General features: G+C 40.9%; 2 protein-coding genes across 2 annotated transcripts in view; one reads left to right on the top strand and one right to left on the bottom strand.

The window, feature by feature from the left end:
• Positions 1-1,011: 1,011 nt before the first annotated feature.
• Positions 1,012-15,516, top strand: rfx2 (regulatory factor X, 2 (influences HLA class II expression); the record flags this gene model as incomplete). Its single annotated transcript, XM_083887608.1, has 18 exons — positions 1,012-1,091; positions 1,466-1,574; positions 2,560-2,652; positions 3,755-3,837; positions 4,222-4,492; positions 5,589-5,663; positions 6,845-7,026; positions 7,246-7,365; positions 7,986-8,107; positions 8,631-8,749; positions 11,594-11,706; positions 11,843-11,994; positions 12,726-12,823; positions 13,899-14,048; positions 14,170-14,378; positions 14,485-14,638; positions 14,750-14,792; positions 15,267-15,516. 18 exons carry the CDS (start codon positions 1,012-1,014, stop codon positions 15,386-15,388), a joined length of 2,295 nt encoding a protein of 764 aa, XP_083743734.1. The 3' UTR covers positions 15,389-15,516.
• A 2,498-nt stretch (positions 15,517-18,014) lies between these two features.
• fcho1 (FCH and mu domain containing endocytic adaptor 1) overlaps positions 18,015-19,911 on the bottom strand; it is a 62,449-nt gene continuing 60,552 nt past the window's right edge. The window contains exon 27 of the mRNA XM_083888440.1: positions 18,015-18,265. Within this exon, the coding sequence (XP_083744566.1) occupies positions 18,237-18,265 (29 nt within the window). The 3' untranslated portion in view covers positions 18,015-18,236. The remainder of the gene's footprint in view (positions 18,266-19,911) is intronic.

Genomic DNA, 19,911 nt, shown 5'->3' with positions numbered 1-19,911 from the left:
AATGGGCTGGATTAGTTTATCACTGTTCTTCTATTCTGTGAAAATTCAGTTCCTTGCATGGTAAAGGGCCGTCCTCTCGTTTGTTGGTGAAATTGAGAGAGCCTTTTGGAAGCAGTGGATATTGTTGATGCTAAACTGAAAGAAACTTTGTGGGAGAACAAGAAAAATCATCTCAAGTGTAATTGCTTTCATTGTGCAGTCCAAAGACCTGTGGCTGCACCTGTTGCTTGCAGTTGAGTCTGCAGACTGCTGCAGCCTAATTGGTGTCAGTCAGGTCTTTTCTCGTGAGTTAAAATAAGACTTGAGTGCACGTTTGTATGTTATGACTAACACAGCACAGCATGTCTTAAGCAGGTTGCGTCTTGCCGTCATGTGCAGTAACACTCCCAGTGAACACCTCTCCTGTCTGCCTACTCACTTCTCCTGCTGCCCCCGTGTTTCTGCCTCAAACCAAAGACTGCTCATCAATTCAGCCTACACCCCCCCCCCCCCACGCTGTGTTGTATCTCCCTTATTCTAATCCTCCTCCCCCTCTACTCTTTGCAGTCACACTCCAAAGTTCCTGTGCTAGAGGTTTATAAAGGGGGTGGGAATGGAGGAGGGCGGGTTGTGGGGTGTTGTTAGGGGAGTGATGTGTGGGGGGGGGGACGTGGTTTGAGTTGGGGGTGGTCGCCATGGATTCCTCACCATGGCAACCGACAAACGTTTACAAAGCATTGAGGAATTTCCTCATATCAGCTGGATTATTGGAGCCCTCAAGAGAACAGAACGCTGGATATCATCAGGACCCTGGCAGGGCTGGAGCCCCCACTGCCTTTTTCATCTCTCTCTCTCCCCTTAGTTTTTTTTCTTTTTTTATAGAGTGGAAAAGTTGTTTTTATTTTTTTTATCTGCTCACTCCCCCCTTGCTCTATTCTTCTCTTGTCCCTGCCTTACTCCCGCTCATTCCCCCTCTGTCCTTTTTCCTTTAAAGAGAGCCTTTGTGTTGCTCCATTTTTAGCTCCCTTTGCTATGCTGTGCACATTGTCACGCAGTGCAAAGGCGAGTGGCAGCAGTGGGTTTGGCCCCCAGGAAGCACTTGATTCCTGTTGGTAACATCAACTCCTGTACTGTAACTTTTCCACCAGGGTCCGACCCGTTCTGTCAGTGGGAGTAAGTCTGTGTAATAGTGTTGTGCTGCTGATTTTGCCATTGATTATGGCCAGAGGGGGCCAGCAGTGACTCTGCTTGAGTTGACAGAGTTAGAACCCCCCCCCCCCCCACCCCTTGGGGCCAAATGAGTTCTCTGGTGGAGAGAGAAGGTATAAGGTACATACTTCATGTGCGTAGACTAGACAAATTATACATTTTTTCCTTTAGTCTTCACTTTTTTTTTTTTTTTACCTGTAATAGTTTTTCTTTAGTTTGGTATAAAACTCTTGTCCCTTTTCTGTTTTTCTTCTTCACGTCTCCTTTGCCAAACCAGCATGCAGAACTCCGAGGGAGGGTCAGACACTACGGCCAGCGTGGCAACACTCCGGACGTCGTCATCAGCCCAGGCTCCTGTGGTACAGCCTGTGCCAGCCTCCCAGCAGGTAGGGCAATATATATTTAGAAACTCACCGCTTCTATAACGAGAGGACAAAGTCTGTGATGATTTCTTTCCAAATCTTACGTATAAAACAACAGTTATTTTTGGAAAACAAACCAGGACCTGTGCAGTGCAGTGCAGTTCATCATCATCATGGCATGGTTTGGAAAGGTTAACCCTGATTTGACTCACCTCTTCACCACAGTGTGTGTAGGCTAAATGAAGATGGCTCTGGACCAAATGTAATAACATGGCATCATCAGTGTAGCCCATTTGAAAATGGCACATTTAGTGTTTTTTTTTTTCATCCATTAACAGTCTGCAGTATGTCTCCACCTTATTGGTGCCAAAAATTGTGGGAGTATGCGTTACTTAATTGTGTATCCTTCACAAAATTAAATGAATTATGTGTAAAGTGGTGAACAGAACTAAACTGTATCAGTTAGTGGATTAGTGGAGTCTGGCTTTGGGTGCTTGTGCATGGTGAATATCTTCACAACAGAATCTCCTGCGTGCACTTGTAGCTCAATGTTCCAGTCCCCACCTGCAATAAATAAAAATGTTTTCAATTGTGGTTACAGTTTGCTCTTTGTCAGCAACTTCAGTTGCATCCCCTCCTTATTTCCAGCACTCACTTCCTGTATCTGTGACATATTTTTCCAGGACGTTACTAAGCCGTGTTTTCTCTCCGTCTATACTTTAACGGGCAATTTTAAGACAGTATTGTTAATAAACCATGTAAATGCAGTTTGAGTCTCTCTAGTGCACCTGTGTTTCACTGTCTATGTTAGACGTGCAGAAAGACCTATTAGGTTTCATTCACCTCCATCGTAACGATCATAAATCTGTCAGCACACCCAGAGACGAGGCTTGAATTAGACATTTGTTTATATGTTTGCTGATGCTGTGTTGACTTTATGTTTGCACTCGTGTTTTTGTGATTGTACTTGCATACCTATGTAATTGAGTTATGTCTTGTATCCACACAGAGGGTGCTGGTTCAAGCCACAGGCTCAGCACAGAAGGGAGGACAAGCACAGCAGCTTTCAGTACCCAGGGTTCAACAGGTCCCTCAGCAGCAGGTACACAGTACTGTACATACATATACAGTGCTGTGAACATATCTGTGAATCCCTTGAATATTTTTACAATTAAAAAAACAACAACATTATTTTCACTTGTGAGACCTATATAGTGATAATTCCATTTATTTTTGTGAAGTTTTGGGAAAAAAAACTATCTATAACCTGTTACACAAGGGTTTAGATTTATCACTCATGTCTCATTCTGGTCAGAATTGATTTATTAAGCGTAGACGTAACAGTTCAGTCACTGGCAGCTCGTCCACTCCATCAAAAGCTGCTCATCCAGAGGTGAAATGTTCCTCCTGCTTCCTGTGCCCCTCACTGTGTCGTTCTCTGGCTGAGCCTGGCCCACTGCTTGCATACATGAATAACATAAAAATAGTATCTTTTGATGTGTATGACAGCGAGTCTCCTCTGAGTCTTTGGGTATGAGGTGACCTTGCTGCAAAGCCCGATGATGTTCCTGGGGGCTTGAACCAAATCCCAACACAAAATCTGTGTGATGTCTTCTGGTGTCTAACGTTGAAAACTAGCATCTGACGTGATGGACATTTTATAATTTTTTTTCCGTCCTTGTTTCAGATTTCTTTATTACTTTGCTGTTTCATTGATCAATAATTTTGATTTTCTTTGCCAGATCAAGCCTTTTCTCTTTTAAGGATAAAACGATTTGAGATTTTTGTTTGAGTTCCAGGAAAAATCTATGTTTCAATCTAGTCCACTTTAAGATTGATTCTTTTCAGTCCTTCCATTTAACGTCTGATCCCCCTCTTAATTTAAGGACCTTGTTACTCACTTACCCAATCAAATATTACAGAAACACTACATCAAATGCATTTGCACTTCTAAATGTCATAGTGTTTTTAAATGTCAAGTGATTGTTGTACTCAGGCTTTTGCTTCTTTCTTTTTTTTTTAAACTGCGCTTCATGTACAAACCTACAGGTGTACAAACCCATGAAAACACTGTACTTTTATCTGTGCAGTATTTACAATAGTTATCCATTATTTTTTATTATTTTTCTCCATGTGAGATTCTACTGTACTTTCAGGTCTACTTTCAGTGAACTCCGCTTCTTACCTGTGTTGTCTCTCTGCAGGTGCAGCAGGTTCAACATGTCTACCCACCCCAGGTTCAATATGTAGGGGAAAGTGGAGACGCTGTTTACACCAATGGAACTATGTAAGCAATGTTTCAAACGTACAGCAAATGAAAGTTACGCATGAAGTAAAACATGTTTTTTCCCTTTTAAATCAAACTGACACAGCTATGTATATTATTGGGCTCCACCTTGAATGTAGTCAATTTTGATTCAAGAATGAATGGATGCTGGATGAAGAAAGTGTCCGCTCTTATCTGTCACATCAAATGTAATTGAAGCCAAAGCCATTTCCCCCTCCACAGTTAAATGTGACACCAGCATAACCAAATACTTTGATGCCACATTGTTTTAGAGTTCTCAGATGATTCATACTTCCTAAAACGTATCCAGGGCCATGAAATTAACTGTTGAACATTATCATTTATTGACATGACTGCGTGTTAATTACAACGTTCGTTCCCCAGTCGAACGGCCTACTCCTACAACCCCGAGGCGCAGTTGTACGGGCAAAGCAGCGGGGGAACTTACTTTGATTCTCAGGCTGGTGGAACTCATGTCACCACAGTGGTTTCCTCTGCCAGTGGTGGGGTGCCCCCTCATGGCATGGTGGGAATCGCCATGGACGTGGGCAGCAGCCACATCATCTCAAGCGGCAGCACCTACCTGATCCATGGAGGAAGCATGGAGGGAAGCCGCAACCACATCTCACACTCGTCACGCTCCTCCTCAGCTATGGTGAGATTCACTCACCCATGGCACTTTAACAAACACACACACACACGCACACACACACACACGCACACACTTTTCAAAATAAAAAAACAAACATTGATGAGCAAGCGAAAATACTGCAAGTCAGGTTTATTTCCACCAGACAATAAATGTCTGACAGTGTAAAACTTGACTGGACTTGTGTCGATCCTCTCTACCTAAGTGTAAGGTGATGTTAGATACATAGTGGTGCTGCCTGTCACCACTGCCAAGCCCTTTCCAGACTGGGCAGACTTCCAGAATAATTCTGAAAGACAGGGACAGAGACACAGGGTTAACAGCAACCTGAGTCGAGGCCTCCTGGCTCTGCTGTAACACACGGAGAGCGCTCGTAGAATCAGGACACTGGCTTAAATAATTCAGCTCTCCCTTGTTTCAGTAGTTTTCACAGGCACTTGAGCGCCCTGCAAAACAAAGCAACCCCTGGGGCTCATTACCATTTGGCCAAGAGCCCTCGGGAGCCTTCTTAAGGCTTGGAATGCTGCCTGCTTCTTTTTCCTTTTCTTCTATGTCTCCAGTTTGGCTGCAGAACCACATATCTTTTCTTTTAAACTCGATTTTCCTTCACAACTTAACAGAACGTCCCTGGTTTTGGCCTTCACTTTGCTTGGCACCAGTTGGACTCCATTATTTTTTTGTGGTCCAAAGACAGAAAATATGTCAGTGTATTTCTTATTGTGACACGGCTTCATTTGTAGGGGCATTGTTGACCTTATTGTCCCTGAGCTTGATGTGACCTGTGCCCTTGTTTGTGGTTCCTATTTGCATACATTAGAGTGTCTGACTGCAAGCCTTCACTGAGCAGCTTAACCCTATGAGTCCCTTGATTTGCATGCTTTTGTCAGCCAATAATGGATTTGGTTGCAACACTGACTGATTTTAATGGAAATGCAGAATTCTGGCTGCTTGCTAACAGTCTTATTTCCTTTTGTTGTTCTTTTTTTTCCCACTATACCCTGCTTATTTCTGTCCCCTTCTCTTTCTCTGTCCCTCTTACTCTTTTGCCTCCTCTCCCCTTCTGTGTCCACTGTTTTTTTTTTTTGCATGCTTCTTTCTTTAGCTTGAAATGGCGATTGAAAACCTCCAAAAGTCTGAAGGAATTGCAAGTCACAAAAGCAGCCTGCTCAACAGCCATGTAAGTCAACCAGGAACTTTCTTTGAAAGGGACATGGGAGAAAATGGAAAAAAGAAAAAAAGAAATCCGTGGTTGAACCTGAACCTGTTCTGCTCAGTTGAACACAGAACCACTTGCTATCATTACTGTTTCCACACTTTCTTATTGACACGAATAAGCATTTGCCAGTTTCCGTCCTTGATCTGCATCTTGCATTTGAGTCTCAATATTCTGCATGAGTTGAAGATGATTGATGGATTTGTGCTAATTAAATAAACCAAGACATGCACGCACTGGTGTTTTGAGGCCAAGCACACATTCAGACTGACATTTGCCCCCACATAAAAACAACATGGGCCTCATTAATGGACTATGTTTTAGGTTGTACTTGTAAGACAGTGATGTAAGATCTAGTTGGAGGAATGGGCTCGCATGTGTATGATTATGTCACACAAGCACACTTACCCCATCCATTAAATGAATGCAAATGATTGAGGGGGACTTTTAAGGGTTTTCATAGGCAAATGTCTGTTTGAATGTTACTTGATTTCACTCTTGTTACGAGGCTGTCACTCAATTATAATTGCATTTAAATAAGATTCTTTTAGTATTTCATATCCTCACTTTAACTCGCATGGGGAAATTTTGTGGTATAGATGCTTTCCCTAACTTCCATCTCTTAACTTCTGCTGTCATCTCACGAGCTCATCACCGTTTGTATAAATAGTTGTTCAAACTGTTTGAAGTACAGCATTTGCTTTAAATGTGATTTGTAAATGTGTTATTTTAGCCTTTTATGTGAATTTTGATTGTGCTGTTAGAGACAGACGCACAACTTTGTGCTACTCATTAGGTTTGTGAGAGTAATTGTGGGCTCCTTCAGATTTTTACTGAGTGAGTGGTGAGTGTTCACTTAATCAGCCATTTCTTATGCTGCAGTCACTTACTGCTGCAGTCAAGAATACATAGACCAAGGCTTAGCTGAGAGTGCAGTGGTCCATCTGGTGTTTCACCTCTTAAAAGAGGTGGTTACGAGATGTTTGTGTGTGTGTGTGTGTGTGTGTGTGTTTTATCTGTCTTTTGATGTGATAATACGATGCACTGCTCCTCTCCATTAAGGGCCAGGTGACTATCGCAGAGCAAAATTTGTCCACGGGGGCTCACTAATTGCGTGACTGTGGCTTCCTCTGTTGTATTTTTAGCTGCAGTGGCTGCTGGACAACTATGAGACAGCGGAGGGAGTTAGCCTGCCCCGGTGCTCCCTGTATAACCATTACTTGCGACACTGTCAGGAACAGAAACTGGATCCGGTCAACGCGGCTTCCTTCGGCAAGCTCATCCGCTCAGTCTTCATGGGCCTGAGGACTCGCCGCCTTGGCACCAGGTACATATAGGAAGAGGTGGTTGCAAATGTTGAAGATGCTGATAACAGTAATCATGTCACCGTTTCAGATGTGTGTGAGTATGATGATGCTTATAGGCATTGGAGACTTGCTGATGGAAGAGGATAATGATAGTGATTACCCTGATGGCAAGTTTATCCTCTTCATTGGTTTCTGTGTTTTTTTTCCTCTCTCTCTCTCTCTCTAACTGAATCGACCAGAGGCAACTCCAAGTATCATTACTATGGCATCCGGGTGAAGCCAGACTCACCGCTCAACCGGCTGCAGGAGGACACACAGTACATGGCCATGAGGCAGCAGCCTGTCCACCAGAAACAGAGGTCAGCAGCACTCTCTCTCTCTCTCTCTCTCTCTCTCTCTCTCTCTCTCTCTCTCTCTCTCTCTCTCTCCATACAAACTGACCTACTACCTACTTAATTACTTTGCTCAACTTCTTACTCTGTCTACAATGCATGTTTAATTTGTTTTACCATGATAATAAAAGTAAACAAAATGATAACTCATGGAGTGCTTTTTGAAATACACATTACAAAATGTTTAACAACTTCAACAGATGACACAGATCATACAAAAAAAATCCCTGACTCCTCATTCTAGAGTGCCGGGGCTCTGAATGCGAACGCTCTGCCCCCTTTAGTTTTAAGCTGAAAGACCTCTGCTCGAGGAGCTCAAACTATACACATGAGCATGTGGTACTAAAAGGTCAGCGATGTCGGTTGGAGAGAAACCATGGAGAGACTTAAAAGTCATCAGTACAATTTTAAAATCCATTCTTAAACTGACAATGATTTAAGGAAGCTAAAACAGATGATTTATGATTCAAGATGGTAAAAAAAAAATATTGCAATAGACTAGGGAGGATGAGATTTAAAAAGATTACCCTGTGACAGCTGCCTTACTTTCATCAGCAATTCTCTAATGCTCTCTGCTCATTGTCCAGGTTCAAACCCCTGCAGAAGGTGGATGGTATGTCTGACAGCCTGTGTGGGAGCTCTCAGAACTGTAGCAGCACTCCAGAGCAGTCTGTGGCTGCTCAGAGCCAACACCACCAGCAGTACATCGGTAAGAACTAAACTAACAACTAAGAGCTAAAATATGTCATTGTGATTTTTTTTTTTCTGACACAAATTGCTTTAACCTTTTAAGTCAATCTTAAGTTCCCTGTCCGGTGTGTTACAGATTTAAAACAAGATGGGAGCATTCACCACATGAAATATTAAGCTCTGCACTCAAGATATGGCAATCACTGTACAATCAAAAATACAACAAATAATTGACGGCCTTTCTTATTTACTACAGTAATTGCATTGTTTCCAAATGCAATTGTAACTGCAAAAGCTAGATGGCTAACACCTCTTTGTATCCATGATTACATAACTGTAAAGGCCTATTTGTTCCTATTCTCATACACATTTTTCCCCCCGAGTAGAACCGTGTATACACAGCTACCGTCACACACTCTGACTTCATTCAGAGCAAACATTTGTGTACGCAATTCATGTCGGACGGTTAAGTGATTTGTTGTCGTCGATCAGACAATAATAGAATGTGTGTGTTTCTGAGTCTACGTCTTTTGTTTATGCAGATACATCCCACAACCTGCCTCCGTTTCCCTCTCCTGACTTGGGCACTCAGCCTCTGCCTGAGCGCATCAGTGTGAATGACATCAAGAAACTGCAGACGCTCTACAGAGATCACTGTGAGGTGGGTCAACGGGTGTATTATTCCTTCCACTGTCTTAGAAAAGATTAAACTGTAGTTTTAAATACGGAAACTTTGAGCAGTGACTTCCTCCTCTGTTCTGCAGTTTCTCACATTTAGACCTTCATCAGTGTAGGGATGAACCGATATGATAATCGCTGGATAACAATGTGGTGTTGTGGGCTGTTTATTTCTTCTTTATGTGAGAAGAACATTTGTTATACAGCTGGGTAATTATATTTTTCTAATAGCTTGACGTGGCACAAATGTGTTGTTAACAGCTTCATAGTTGAAAATGTCTAAGATAATCAGACTGATATCAGTATCAACAGGTGTCAGATGAAAAAGTGGTAGAGTGTCGTCCCTACACCAGAGCTCATCATGGTCTTAACTAACTGTAATTATATTGTTTTAACACCAAACATGTGCCTCATAAGCAAAACATGAGTCTTAAATACTGCTCGTCACATGTTAAACAGCGTGTGAATGAACTGAATCTACCAATCAGTCCATCACATAGTGGAAACAAGGACACTGACAATAAACAATACTATCTATGCACTAATTTAACTGCTATGTTTCCAATAATGCATTGTGCTTGGAGGTGAAAACGTAATTAGCTCACATTTGAACATGTGCCCTGCTGATATCTTATCTCGCACTGACTTGTTGACATGTGTTAAATGAGTCTTAAAAGTTGCGTGATGTTCTCCATGGCAAGTGCCGTGCTCATCAAGCAGGAGCGTAACCCTCTGTGACATCTTAAGCCTGGTTACCATGGGAACAACAAGAGACTTTCATTTTCTCAACATCAAAAAAAAAGGACTTCAGACCCTGAACTTACTTGAGTCCACCCACCCAAGTTTTGTGAGGACACAAAGAATGAATCGAACTGTACGAAAACATCTACATCAACAGTGTATGATAATATAACCCGAGTTTCTCTTTAAACTTCCCATTTTTAATCACAAATGTTTTAAAGAGTTAAAGAAGTATTGTGCAACAAACCAACATTTATTGACAAATCTAGTATAGCAGCCTACTGTGTGGCAGATACACATGCTGAACCAGGAAACTACAGAGCACAGCCTGACAAAGCAAGTCGTGAAAAGACCTGCATTAATGCATAAAGAAATATCTAATGAGAAACTGTGTACAGTTTCCTCATAGAGTAATGAATTTAAGTAGGCGGAAGAATTACCCCCGGGAAAAAGCACTCTGGCAAGGAGGATAAACAATAGTGAAAATTAAAATTTGGGGGCTTTATGGGCAGCAGAGAGGCTATGAATAAAGCAGCGAAGCTCTGGCCTTATCATATTATCCCTGCCCTCCTCATGTCCAGCCCCACCACGCTCCTTTTGTTCCAGCCGTCTTTTCATCTCCGTGCAGCTTTCAAGACATGCCAATTAACCTTTCAGCGCGCTGGGTGGACATCTTGGTGTCTTTGTGGTGGCCTCCCCTCGGGCCTTTGTGTTGCCTTGTCTGTGGACAGGCACATGGGCTCCTGTCTTTGTCTGCTAGTGCATTTCTGTCACTCTCACAGCTCTCACTGCCTCAGCGTGTTTAATGTTTATGCCTTTCACTTTTTTTTTTTTTTTTTTACTTTTGTGTCGGGGTAGTCGGGGGTTGTTGGGGGGTCTGCAGTGACCTGTAGATGTTTACAGAACTTTGGCCTAAACATAAAGCAGTGTTTTCTTTTACTTTGACTGATACAGAAACAACACCCATGCCATTAAATGAACGATCAAGCAAAAATAATTAGGTGTTAAAATAAAACACTCAAGATAATAAATCACATCTTTGTTGTGTGTGAGGGGTTAAGATATAGGAATCTACGCTGCAGGCTCTCGTCTGTGTGTGATTGTGTGAACACGTGTTATTGCTTCTCCACACTCTTTTTTTTCTTCTTCTTTCTTTTTCTTTCCTTCTTTCTTCTAAGGCTCGATGTTTTTCCTGTGTAAATGAAAAACTGTGGCGGTAAGACACTCTTGTTTCAGAGGGTATGGGGAATTCTCCTTTTTGTTTTGGAGTTCTGTGTTTGACCTGTTGCTGGGGGCAACTGTAAACAAGGTTGCCATGGCGACGGCTGGAGAGGAAGCAAAAACATATCATGTGATTGAAGCATACGCCGCCGTGTAACAAGATCCAGCGGCAAGTGCACGTCCTGCCAGATAGCGAAAGAAAAGAATCTCGGGGCACGTTGTAAATCATACTCTCATAATTCTCACAGTGGAGATTTACTGGACTGTTTGAGAGCATAAACATGACAAGTTTGAAGAGACTCGTGTGGAGTCTGGCTGACGTTTGCGTTGGCCTGCTGAATAACCTTAACAACCTCTGCAGTGCTGGGGGCTGTGTTTCACTTTCATTTGAACCGATGACTACTTTTCCCCTAAAACTGCTTAATTATTGTCGAGCTCCAGCTGAGCCGTGCTTCATTTGTGCCCCTTGTTGATACTCGGCTTTCAAACAGCCTCATGCATATGAACGGGAAAGAGGAAGTCACGTGGGTTATTTCTGGTCACCACTAATATACAGCCAATGCATATAAAGTACTTATCTGCTTTATATAAAGACAACCAAGTAAGAGCGAGTGAAAGCGCACACTGGTGATCAAACTGCAGATGAAGCCTGAACGTGGTCTTTAGGAACCTCCTGATGATTAATGTGCAGGGAGCTGTGTTTAAGCTGGCTCATTGTCTAAGCAGGAGGGCCTGCAGTGAGCGAGAGGCTGCCTGCCTGTAGAAACTTTGTTGTGTGTCTGGTTGCCATGGTTCAGCTCTGTGTTTTGACCCCCCCTCCCCCTCTCCTCCCCCTCTGTTCCCTCCCTCTGCCGCTCTCCTGCAGGCTACTTTGGATGTGGTGATGAACCTCCAGTTCCATTTTATCGAGAAACTGTGGCAGACCTTTTGGTATTCAACAGCGCCATCTAGTGACGGAAATACAAGCATCAATAACAGGTCAGAGGAACTCAATATGACTTCAATGTTGAGGAACGACAATGCTGTTTATGGGTGAAATGAACCTTGAATGTCTATAGAAATATCTTTTTATGTGCTAGATCTAAGTATTTAAAGTTTTGTTGTGTTTGTGTAGTGATGACGACATGGAAGGTGCGATTCCCAGAGAGAAGCTGGTCGCTCTGTGCAAATATGAACCAATCCGACTATGGATGAGGAGCTGTGATCACATCCTCTACCAGGCTCTAGTGGAGATCCTCATTCCTGATGTCCTGCGTCCTGTTCCCAGTCAGTATTCTGCACCGGATTGTTTATCATAAAAAAACTGAAAAAGATGTCATTATTTCAGTGAATGTATTTAAAATAGGTTTTTATCCAAACAACAGTCCAATTCCCTGGTTCAAAATCACATAAGATTGGGAAAACGTTTCAATATTCACATTTACTGGAGTCTCACAGTGGTGCAGTGGGTAGCATTGTTGCCTCGCAGTAAGAAGGTCACCGGTTTGCTTCTGTGTGGAGTTCACATGTTCTTTCTGGTTACTACAGCTTCCTCTCACAGTGCAAAAACACACAGATCACACTCTAAATTGACTGTAGATGTGAGTGTGAGAGTGAATGGTTATTATGTCTCTGGAGACATGACCAGGGTGTGAACCCCATCAGCCTCCTCCCTCCATCATGTGGAGGATAAATTGATAGAAAATAGATGAATGAATCAAACAAACACCTGTCTTGTGGATCAAACAGCTAGTTATTTATTCACCTCTGTTAAATGAATCATAATGAGAAACAAACGTGTTTATGGCTGTGATCAGTAGTAGTAAAAAAGTAAAAACAGCAAGTTCTGGCTCGAGTGTCCCAGTATTTCTGTTTCCTCTGAAACACTCGGCGTTAGATTTAAGGGATTTTGATGTTTATCCTGTGACAGACTTGCTTGTCTCAGTGCCACGTGTGCTTCCAACATGACGGCCATGTAGTAAACTTGTCTTGTAATCCAGGCTGTTTTCCTTCCACAGGCACTCTCACTCAGGCCATTCGTAACTTTGCCAAGAGTCTGGAGGGCTGGCTGACTAACGCCATGACCAGCTTTCCACAAGAGATTATCCGCACCAAGGTAACAAGAAAGACTGTGATCCACTTCAGTGAGACTGTGTTTGCACGTCTTCAATGGATTATACAGCTATGTCCATTATGACACCATTTATTCTGACATTTATCCCTTTTCCTTCTTTCTGTACTAATTTGTGTAGCTGATGTGTGACTGCAACTTTTTTTTTTAGTGCACTTAAATGTGTTTGTGTACACAAAGAGACTTTTTTGTGTACCTTATTTATAAGATTTACTGCTTATAGCAGGGATCAGCAAGTAAATGTGGTCCAGGGCCAATTTCTTTGTTAGCAATTGAATATTTGGCCAAAACATGGTGTCCTCATCAGGCAAAGTGCCTTAAAACGTCTTCATTCAGGAACAAAAAGCCATGTTTGCTGCCGAACAATAATGCAGACTTTGTCTTTAATCAGCAGCATGACAACAACAGTGTTTTTAGTTTTCATACCAAACATTTAGTTTAGGTTAATTCTAGCAACAGAATCTATTTCAAAAAGTTTTTTCAGAATAAAAGCTCCGAACTCGATATGAAATCCAGTTTTTTGGGACGATAAGCAAATGATTTAAGATCAGATTTATTAACTCATCTGCTAGGACAGTTTTAGCCCACGGCCACCAGACTAACACCAGACTACTGACTTATAGTGTAGTCTCTATTTTTGGTGGTTTATTGGGAGAAATTTAATCTACCATCCAAAGGTATGTTTGTATGAGCGTGTTATTGGTAAAAAAAAAATAAAAATTAGTGTGATTTTTACAGCCTCAGAATGAGTCTTTTATTTGTAATGTCTAAGTTTAGGGATTTTCTTTACCGTCTTGCACTGATTTGTCTCTACAACTGCCTGAAAGGAGGTGCATTTTTTAATTTTTGAAGGTGGAACCTTATTATGCAAAAAAAGGACGGCTCTACATACAACAATGAAGAGTGTGTGAAAGAGTGGAGTTAACAGAGGTGTACTCTGTTTATTGCACTCTGCAGTCGCACTAATGTTCAAACACTGTACCATTAAAATACAGTTATTGTAAGTGAACATTTGAAGTTGTGACCTCAGTAACATGAGTGTGTGCCCTGTGCTCCTCAGGTGGCCGTGGTCAGTGCGTTTGCTCAGACTCTGAGACGTTACACCAGCCTGAACCACCTGGCTCAGGCAGCTCGAGCTGTCCTCCAGAACACCTCCCAGATCAACCAGATGCTCTCTGACCTCAACCGCGTGGACTTTGCTAATGTCCAGGTAAATGTTGTGCGTCAGCTTCGCGTTAAACTGTTTTGCGTCGATGGTTGACGTCGCTCTCACTGTGCGTTTGCCGTCTTCCTGCTGAACGTGGTTGGTTGTGTCTGTCGTGTCCTAACAGGAGCAGGCGTCTTGGGTGTGTCAGTGTGATGAGAGTGTGGTCCAGCGTCTGGAGCAGGACTTTAAAGTCACCCTGCAGCAGCAGAGCTCTCTGGACCAGTGGGCGACCTGGCTGGACAACGTGGTGTCTCAGGTGCTGAAGCCTCACCAGGGCAGCCCCAGCTTCCCCAAAGCCGCACGCCAGTTCTTACTCAAATGGTCTTTTTACAGGTAACACAAACACGAGAGCACAGCAAACCTTTTTAAAACCCTTTTTTTAAATGGACCGAAAAGTTAATCGACCGTCTCTCTGTTCTTCTCTGCCTCCTTCTTGCAGCTCCATGGTCATCAGGGACCTCACTCTGCGAAGTGCTGCCAGCTTTGGCTCCTTTCACCTGATCCGCCTTCTTTATGACGAGTACATGTTTTACCTGGTGGAGCATCGTGTGGCTCAGGCCACTGGAGAAACTCCTATTGCCGTCATGGGAGAGGTGAGAGAAGATTTTAACATATGTTAACTGCTTCTGCTGCTCAAAAGACAAAAGATGAACATTTATGTTGATATTTGTCGTTTTGTTAATGAATCCTATCTTGAATTACAGTTCAGTGACTTGAGCTCGATGATGCCATCACTCTTGGAAAAAGGTCAGTCTTAATTTATTGTTATTGATTCTGTGTGGTTTAAGAGTGATGTGTGATAGAACATAGCTTTGAATATAGCTTTGTGCAGGAGAATATTTGAATTGTCATAAAGATAATGACCTCTTTCTTATGAACAAGGCATTATCAGCACTTCTTTGCCTGCACTTTACCCAAATATTATTGTTTTTAGTTCATTTGTTTTGCAGAATTAACATATTATTTTATCTACCTCTGCTGCAACATCAGTCTGCAAACTGTTCATATCACTAGAGAAGAGACTAAATGATATCTGCAGGGAAAAACATGTATATAAATTGGTGTTGGGATCAGTTATCCCCCGCATTCCCGATTTATCAACGTATAGGATATCAGCAAAAAGGCGATCATCTTTTATCCTTTTTTTACTAAATGTTTTCAGTTTAAGTGTTTAAACTAAATGTTCGACTTCAACAAATCTCTCTGTCTCTTTGCCGCCAGATGCTTCCTTCTCTGACGAGATGAGCGACCTGGGCAGTGACCCCGACAGATCCAGAGGACCTACTGAACCGGCTGTAAAGAGGGAGAGGATTGAAATGAGTCACCCTCTGCAGGAGATGTGAGTCTCGTCCAAACACGTCCAGACTGAAAGCAACCAGGACGAGCGTCTCTCCCGGGAAAACTAAAAGGTGACCCTAAAGTGACTTTTGGAGCCTTTTTCGTGGACTTGGTGGCTTTTTGAGCTGAGGACAGTTTGTCTGTCTGCAGTCCGTCAGTGTGTGCAATGTACATAGAACGTAGCGATGTCCGTCCTGTCCTCACGAGCATTCAGACCTTTGTCCCAGGAAGATGACGTCTTTTTTTCTTTGTTTTTTTTTTAAACTCACAGGAGTGTAACACAGGTCTCAGTTTGTTTGTTTTGTTGTTGTTGCAACTGTGAATGACTTTGTGCAGTACCTTTTTATTGGATGTGTACCTTTGAATGGTGGTGTTTGTGACTTCTTCTTTTCAAACTTCAACTAGCTGTGCCATAGTGTCATTTCAGTGCCTTAGATCACTAAGTTTAAAAACCACCACTACAGATGTCTATCTATCCCTCAGCTGTGCCTCTACCGCAGTATGAATGTATCGTCTCCAAAACCTCAGACATTCAAAGCACCTTTGACATTGACCACGTGTAGGTGTGAACTCCTTGTTGCCTCTGCTGCAGCTCGCAGCAAACATGGAAAAAAAAAGAAGAAAAAAGAGATAAACATGCAACTTACTGACCCAAAGGACCTTTCCCTCAGTCGATCCCACCAGCTTAGCCATAGTTGTGACTCTGTCCGTCAGACAGCAGTCAGGGACGCAGGGGGACAGTCTCTTTACTTTGGCCATGGAATATTTTGGTTTGTATACCTCAATAGAATTCTATGCTGTGCTCCGTTGTGGCTCAGATGACATGAGGCAAGTATTATGAGGAAAAAAAAGAAAGAAAAAATAACATGCAGCTATTGTTGCCGTTTGTGTCTCCTGCTCTGGTTTTCTCTCATGTAAATAATTTTCCACGTCCCTGACAAATGATTTCAAACAGCTCCTCCTTGTGAGGACTCAGTCAGTCCTAGTCCAGTGTCTCACCTGTGCAGTTTTCAGAGTTGGAGACAATTTGACATTTTTTTTTTATAAACATGAACTGGAATCTGGTCTGATTTCTATGGAAATGTAATGCATTCACCTAAAATTATTTTTTAAAAAGTGTTTAAAAAAAATAAAATAAAAATTCCCAGTACTTGTAAAAATCTCATAAAGAAAGACCCAAACAAAAAAGAAAAAAATCACGTAAAAACAGACCCTGGAAAAAAAAAAACTTGTCATAGCGGACCACAAAAAATCTCTAGTAAAAACAGACCTGATATAAATCTTATAAAAACAGAGCTTTTTGAAATGATATTAGGTGAATATGTTTCCTCCTCTGTCCACCTCATTTTGTAAATTTCGTCAAAGGGAAACAAAAACACTTGGACCTGTAAAACCAACACCCTTTGGCGTCTGAGCCGGCACACGCTCCACACGCTCCACATGCTCCCTGGACTATGATACGTTAACCTCACGCTGTTACTCAGCTTAAGTCTTATGTTCTGTTTGATTTAGATAGAAAATAAAGTACAGTGCGTTATTTGGGGAATTTGTTCCAGAATAAATTATATATATACATACATATATATATATATATATATAAACAGTATATCTTTATATGATGTAGAAAGTGTGTGTGTGGTCTGTGGCCTAATCTCTCTCTCTCCTCACACTTTCCTTGGTCACATTGTATCAGAAGAAAACGCTGTGACGTGTAATTGATTAGACTGGTGTGTGTGTGTGTGCCTGTGTGTGTGTGAAAAGTTTCCAATCTCAACTGTTCAATGTAAGACGTCCTGTTATCACCGTGGTGCTCCTCGCACAGAGTTCGCCCTCAAAACTGTCACAAGAGAGATTTCTATTTATATAAACTATTATGATTTGATTGACATTGTCAGCTTTGTGTTGAACCTGGTTTGGTTGATTTTTTTTTTTTTTTTTTTTTAATCTTCTTCCTTATTCTCTCTCTGCTCTCCTCATGATTCTGTTGTAGTGACAAGAAACGTTGAGCTTGAGTTATTTAAGGCTTTTTGTAACTTGTGCCTGTCACAGTAATTTGCCTTCAAGTGCTTTTGGGGGAAAAAGTAATTTTTATGTGTACATTGTAATGTTTTGTAAGGCTGTTTTAGATTTTTTGGGCAGAATTTTTTTTATTGAACTAGATTTGGTTCCTCTCACAAGTATAACTGAACCCTTATTTTTGTGTATTTTTAAACCTGTTCTTGACTACACTTTAGCTAGCCTAAGGACGGATGATGGTCTGTAATAAACTGCATAGTTCAGCTGTATTTTGTACTTGGTCACAATGTGTAATAAATTGGTGCAAACCAAAATTAAATGAGCACATGTATTTATTTTTTTTAATCAAATATCAACGTCACAAAACCTCCAATTGGAAACAAACAGAAGATTTACAAACAGCTCTTTTTTATTTTTTTTCCAAAGTTTGGAAAGAGGATCCTGTTTGACCGTTAACTATTTACATAATTTAAATATTAAAGTTTCCATGGCAACACAGGAATATGTTTCACTTTCCTCAGTAATGCATGAAAAATTTCGGACAACTAGCTTAGCTTGTGGTCTCTACATACGAAGGCACACGAAACACAATAATGTCAACAGAAGAGATTCAATAGGAAAAGACGGAGTGTACGACTTAAATTAAGAGGAAAGAAGAAGAAGAAAAGACTTGGTCCTAAAACAGCAGGACACCATCATAACTTAAGTGCACTGTCCTTCGTGGCCGAGTAAAGGAACTTCCTTCTTTTTTTTTTTTTTTTTTAATCCCTCACCACCAGTCAGCTCTCAGGTCTTCCACTCAGTTCTGTGGACCTGCAGTGATGGTGCGTCAGCGATTCACAAAGAGCAGCCTGCCATGTATTTCCCTGTGAAACACACATGCACAAGATACAGACTGTCAGAACTCATCTCGGTGGCAGAGTTAAGTCCATGTTCAGGGATCGAGAGGGGGGAAAAAAAACGTCATACTATACTATGCTGTTGACCTCAATGTTACACTAGACTATTTCTTCCAAAATCTGTCAATTTTTGGAGAAAAAAAAGTTTTGGTCCAAAATTTCACCAAAACGTCAAACTAAACTATGCTGTTGACCTCAATGTTACACTAGACTATTTCGTCCAAAATAAAAAAAGTTTTGGTCCAAAATTTCACAAAAGTCATACTATACTGTGTCGTCCAAAATCGGACAATTTTCTTTAAAAAATGTTTTAGCCCAAAATGTGACCAAAACGTCATACTTTACTATGCTGTCGACCTCGATGTTATACTAGACTATTTCGTGCAAAATCTGACCTTTTTTTGGAAAAACATTTTTTGTCCAAAATTTCACAAAAACGTCATACTATACTTTGTTGTCCAAAATCTGACAATTTTTATGAAATCTGTTTTAGCCCAAAATGTGACCAATACGTCAAACTATACTATGTTATCGACCTCAATGTTATACTACACTATTTCGTCCAAAATCTGACTAAAAAAACAAATTTGTCCAAAATTTCACAAAAAAGTCATACTTTAATATGTCGACCAAAATTTAACTAAAAGGTCAAAGGTTAGTATGTCGACCAAAATTTTACAAAAAAGTCATAGGTTAGTATGTGGTCCAAAATTTTACGAAAAAGTCATACTTTAATATGTCGACCAAAATTTGACAAAAAAGTCATACTTTACTGTCGTCCAAAATTTGACAAAAAAGTCATAGTATAGTATGTCGTCCAAAATTTGACAAAAAAGTCATAGTATAGTATGTCGTCCAAAATTTGACAAAAAAGTCATACTATACTATGTCGTCCAAAATTTGACAAAAAAGTCATAGTATAGTATGTCGTCCAAAATTTGACAAAAAAGTCATACTATACTATGTCGTCCAAAATTTAACTAAAAGGTCAAAGGTTAGTATGTCGACCAAAATTTTACAAAAAAGTCATAGGTTAGTATGTGGTCCAAAATTTTACGAAAAAGTCATACTTTAATATGTCGACCAAAATTTGACAAAAAAGTCATACTTTACTGTCGTCCAAAATTTGACAAAAAAGTCATACTATACTATGTCGTCCAAAATTTGACAAAAAAGTCATAGTATAGTATGTCGTCCAAAATTTGACAAAAAAATCATACTATACTATGTCATCCAAAATTTGACAAAAAAGTCATACTATAGTATGTCGTCCAAAATTTGACAAAAAGTCATACTATACTATGTCGTCCAAAATTTGACAAAAAAGTCATACTATAGTATGTCGTCCAAAATTTGACCAAAAAGTCATACTATAGTATGTCGTCCAAAATTTGACCAAAAAGTCATACTATACTATGTCGTCCAAAATTTGACAAAAAAGTCATAGTATAGTATGTCGTCCAAAATTTGACAAAAAAGTCATACTATACTATGTCATCCAAAATTTGACAAAAAAGTCATACTATACTATGTCGTCCAAAATTTGACCAAAAAGTCATACTATACTATGTCGTCCAAAATTTGACAAAAAAGTCATACTATACTATGTCGTC

This window comes from Microchirus variegatus (assembly GCF_963457635.1).
Source record: "Microchirus variegatus genome assembly, chromosome: 4".
Lineage (NCBI taxonomy): Eukaryota > Metazoa > Chordata > Actinopteri > Pleuronectiformes > Soleidae > Microchirus > Microchirus variegatus.
Note: the sequence above shows the minus strand (reverse complement) of the source record. Positions and strands in the feature narration are given on the sequence as shown.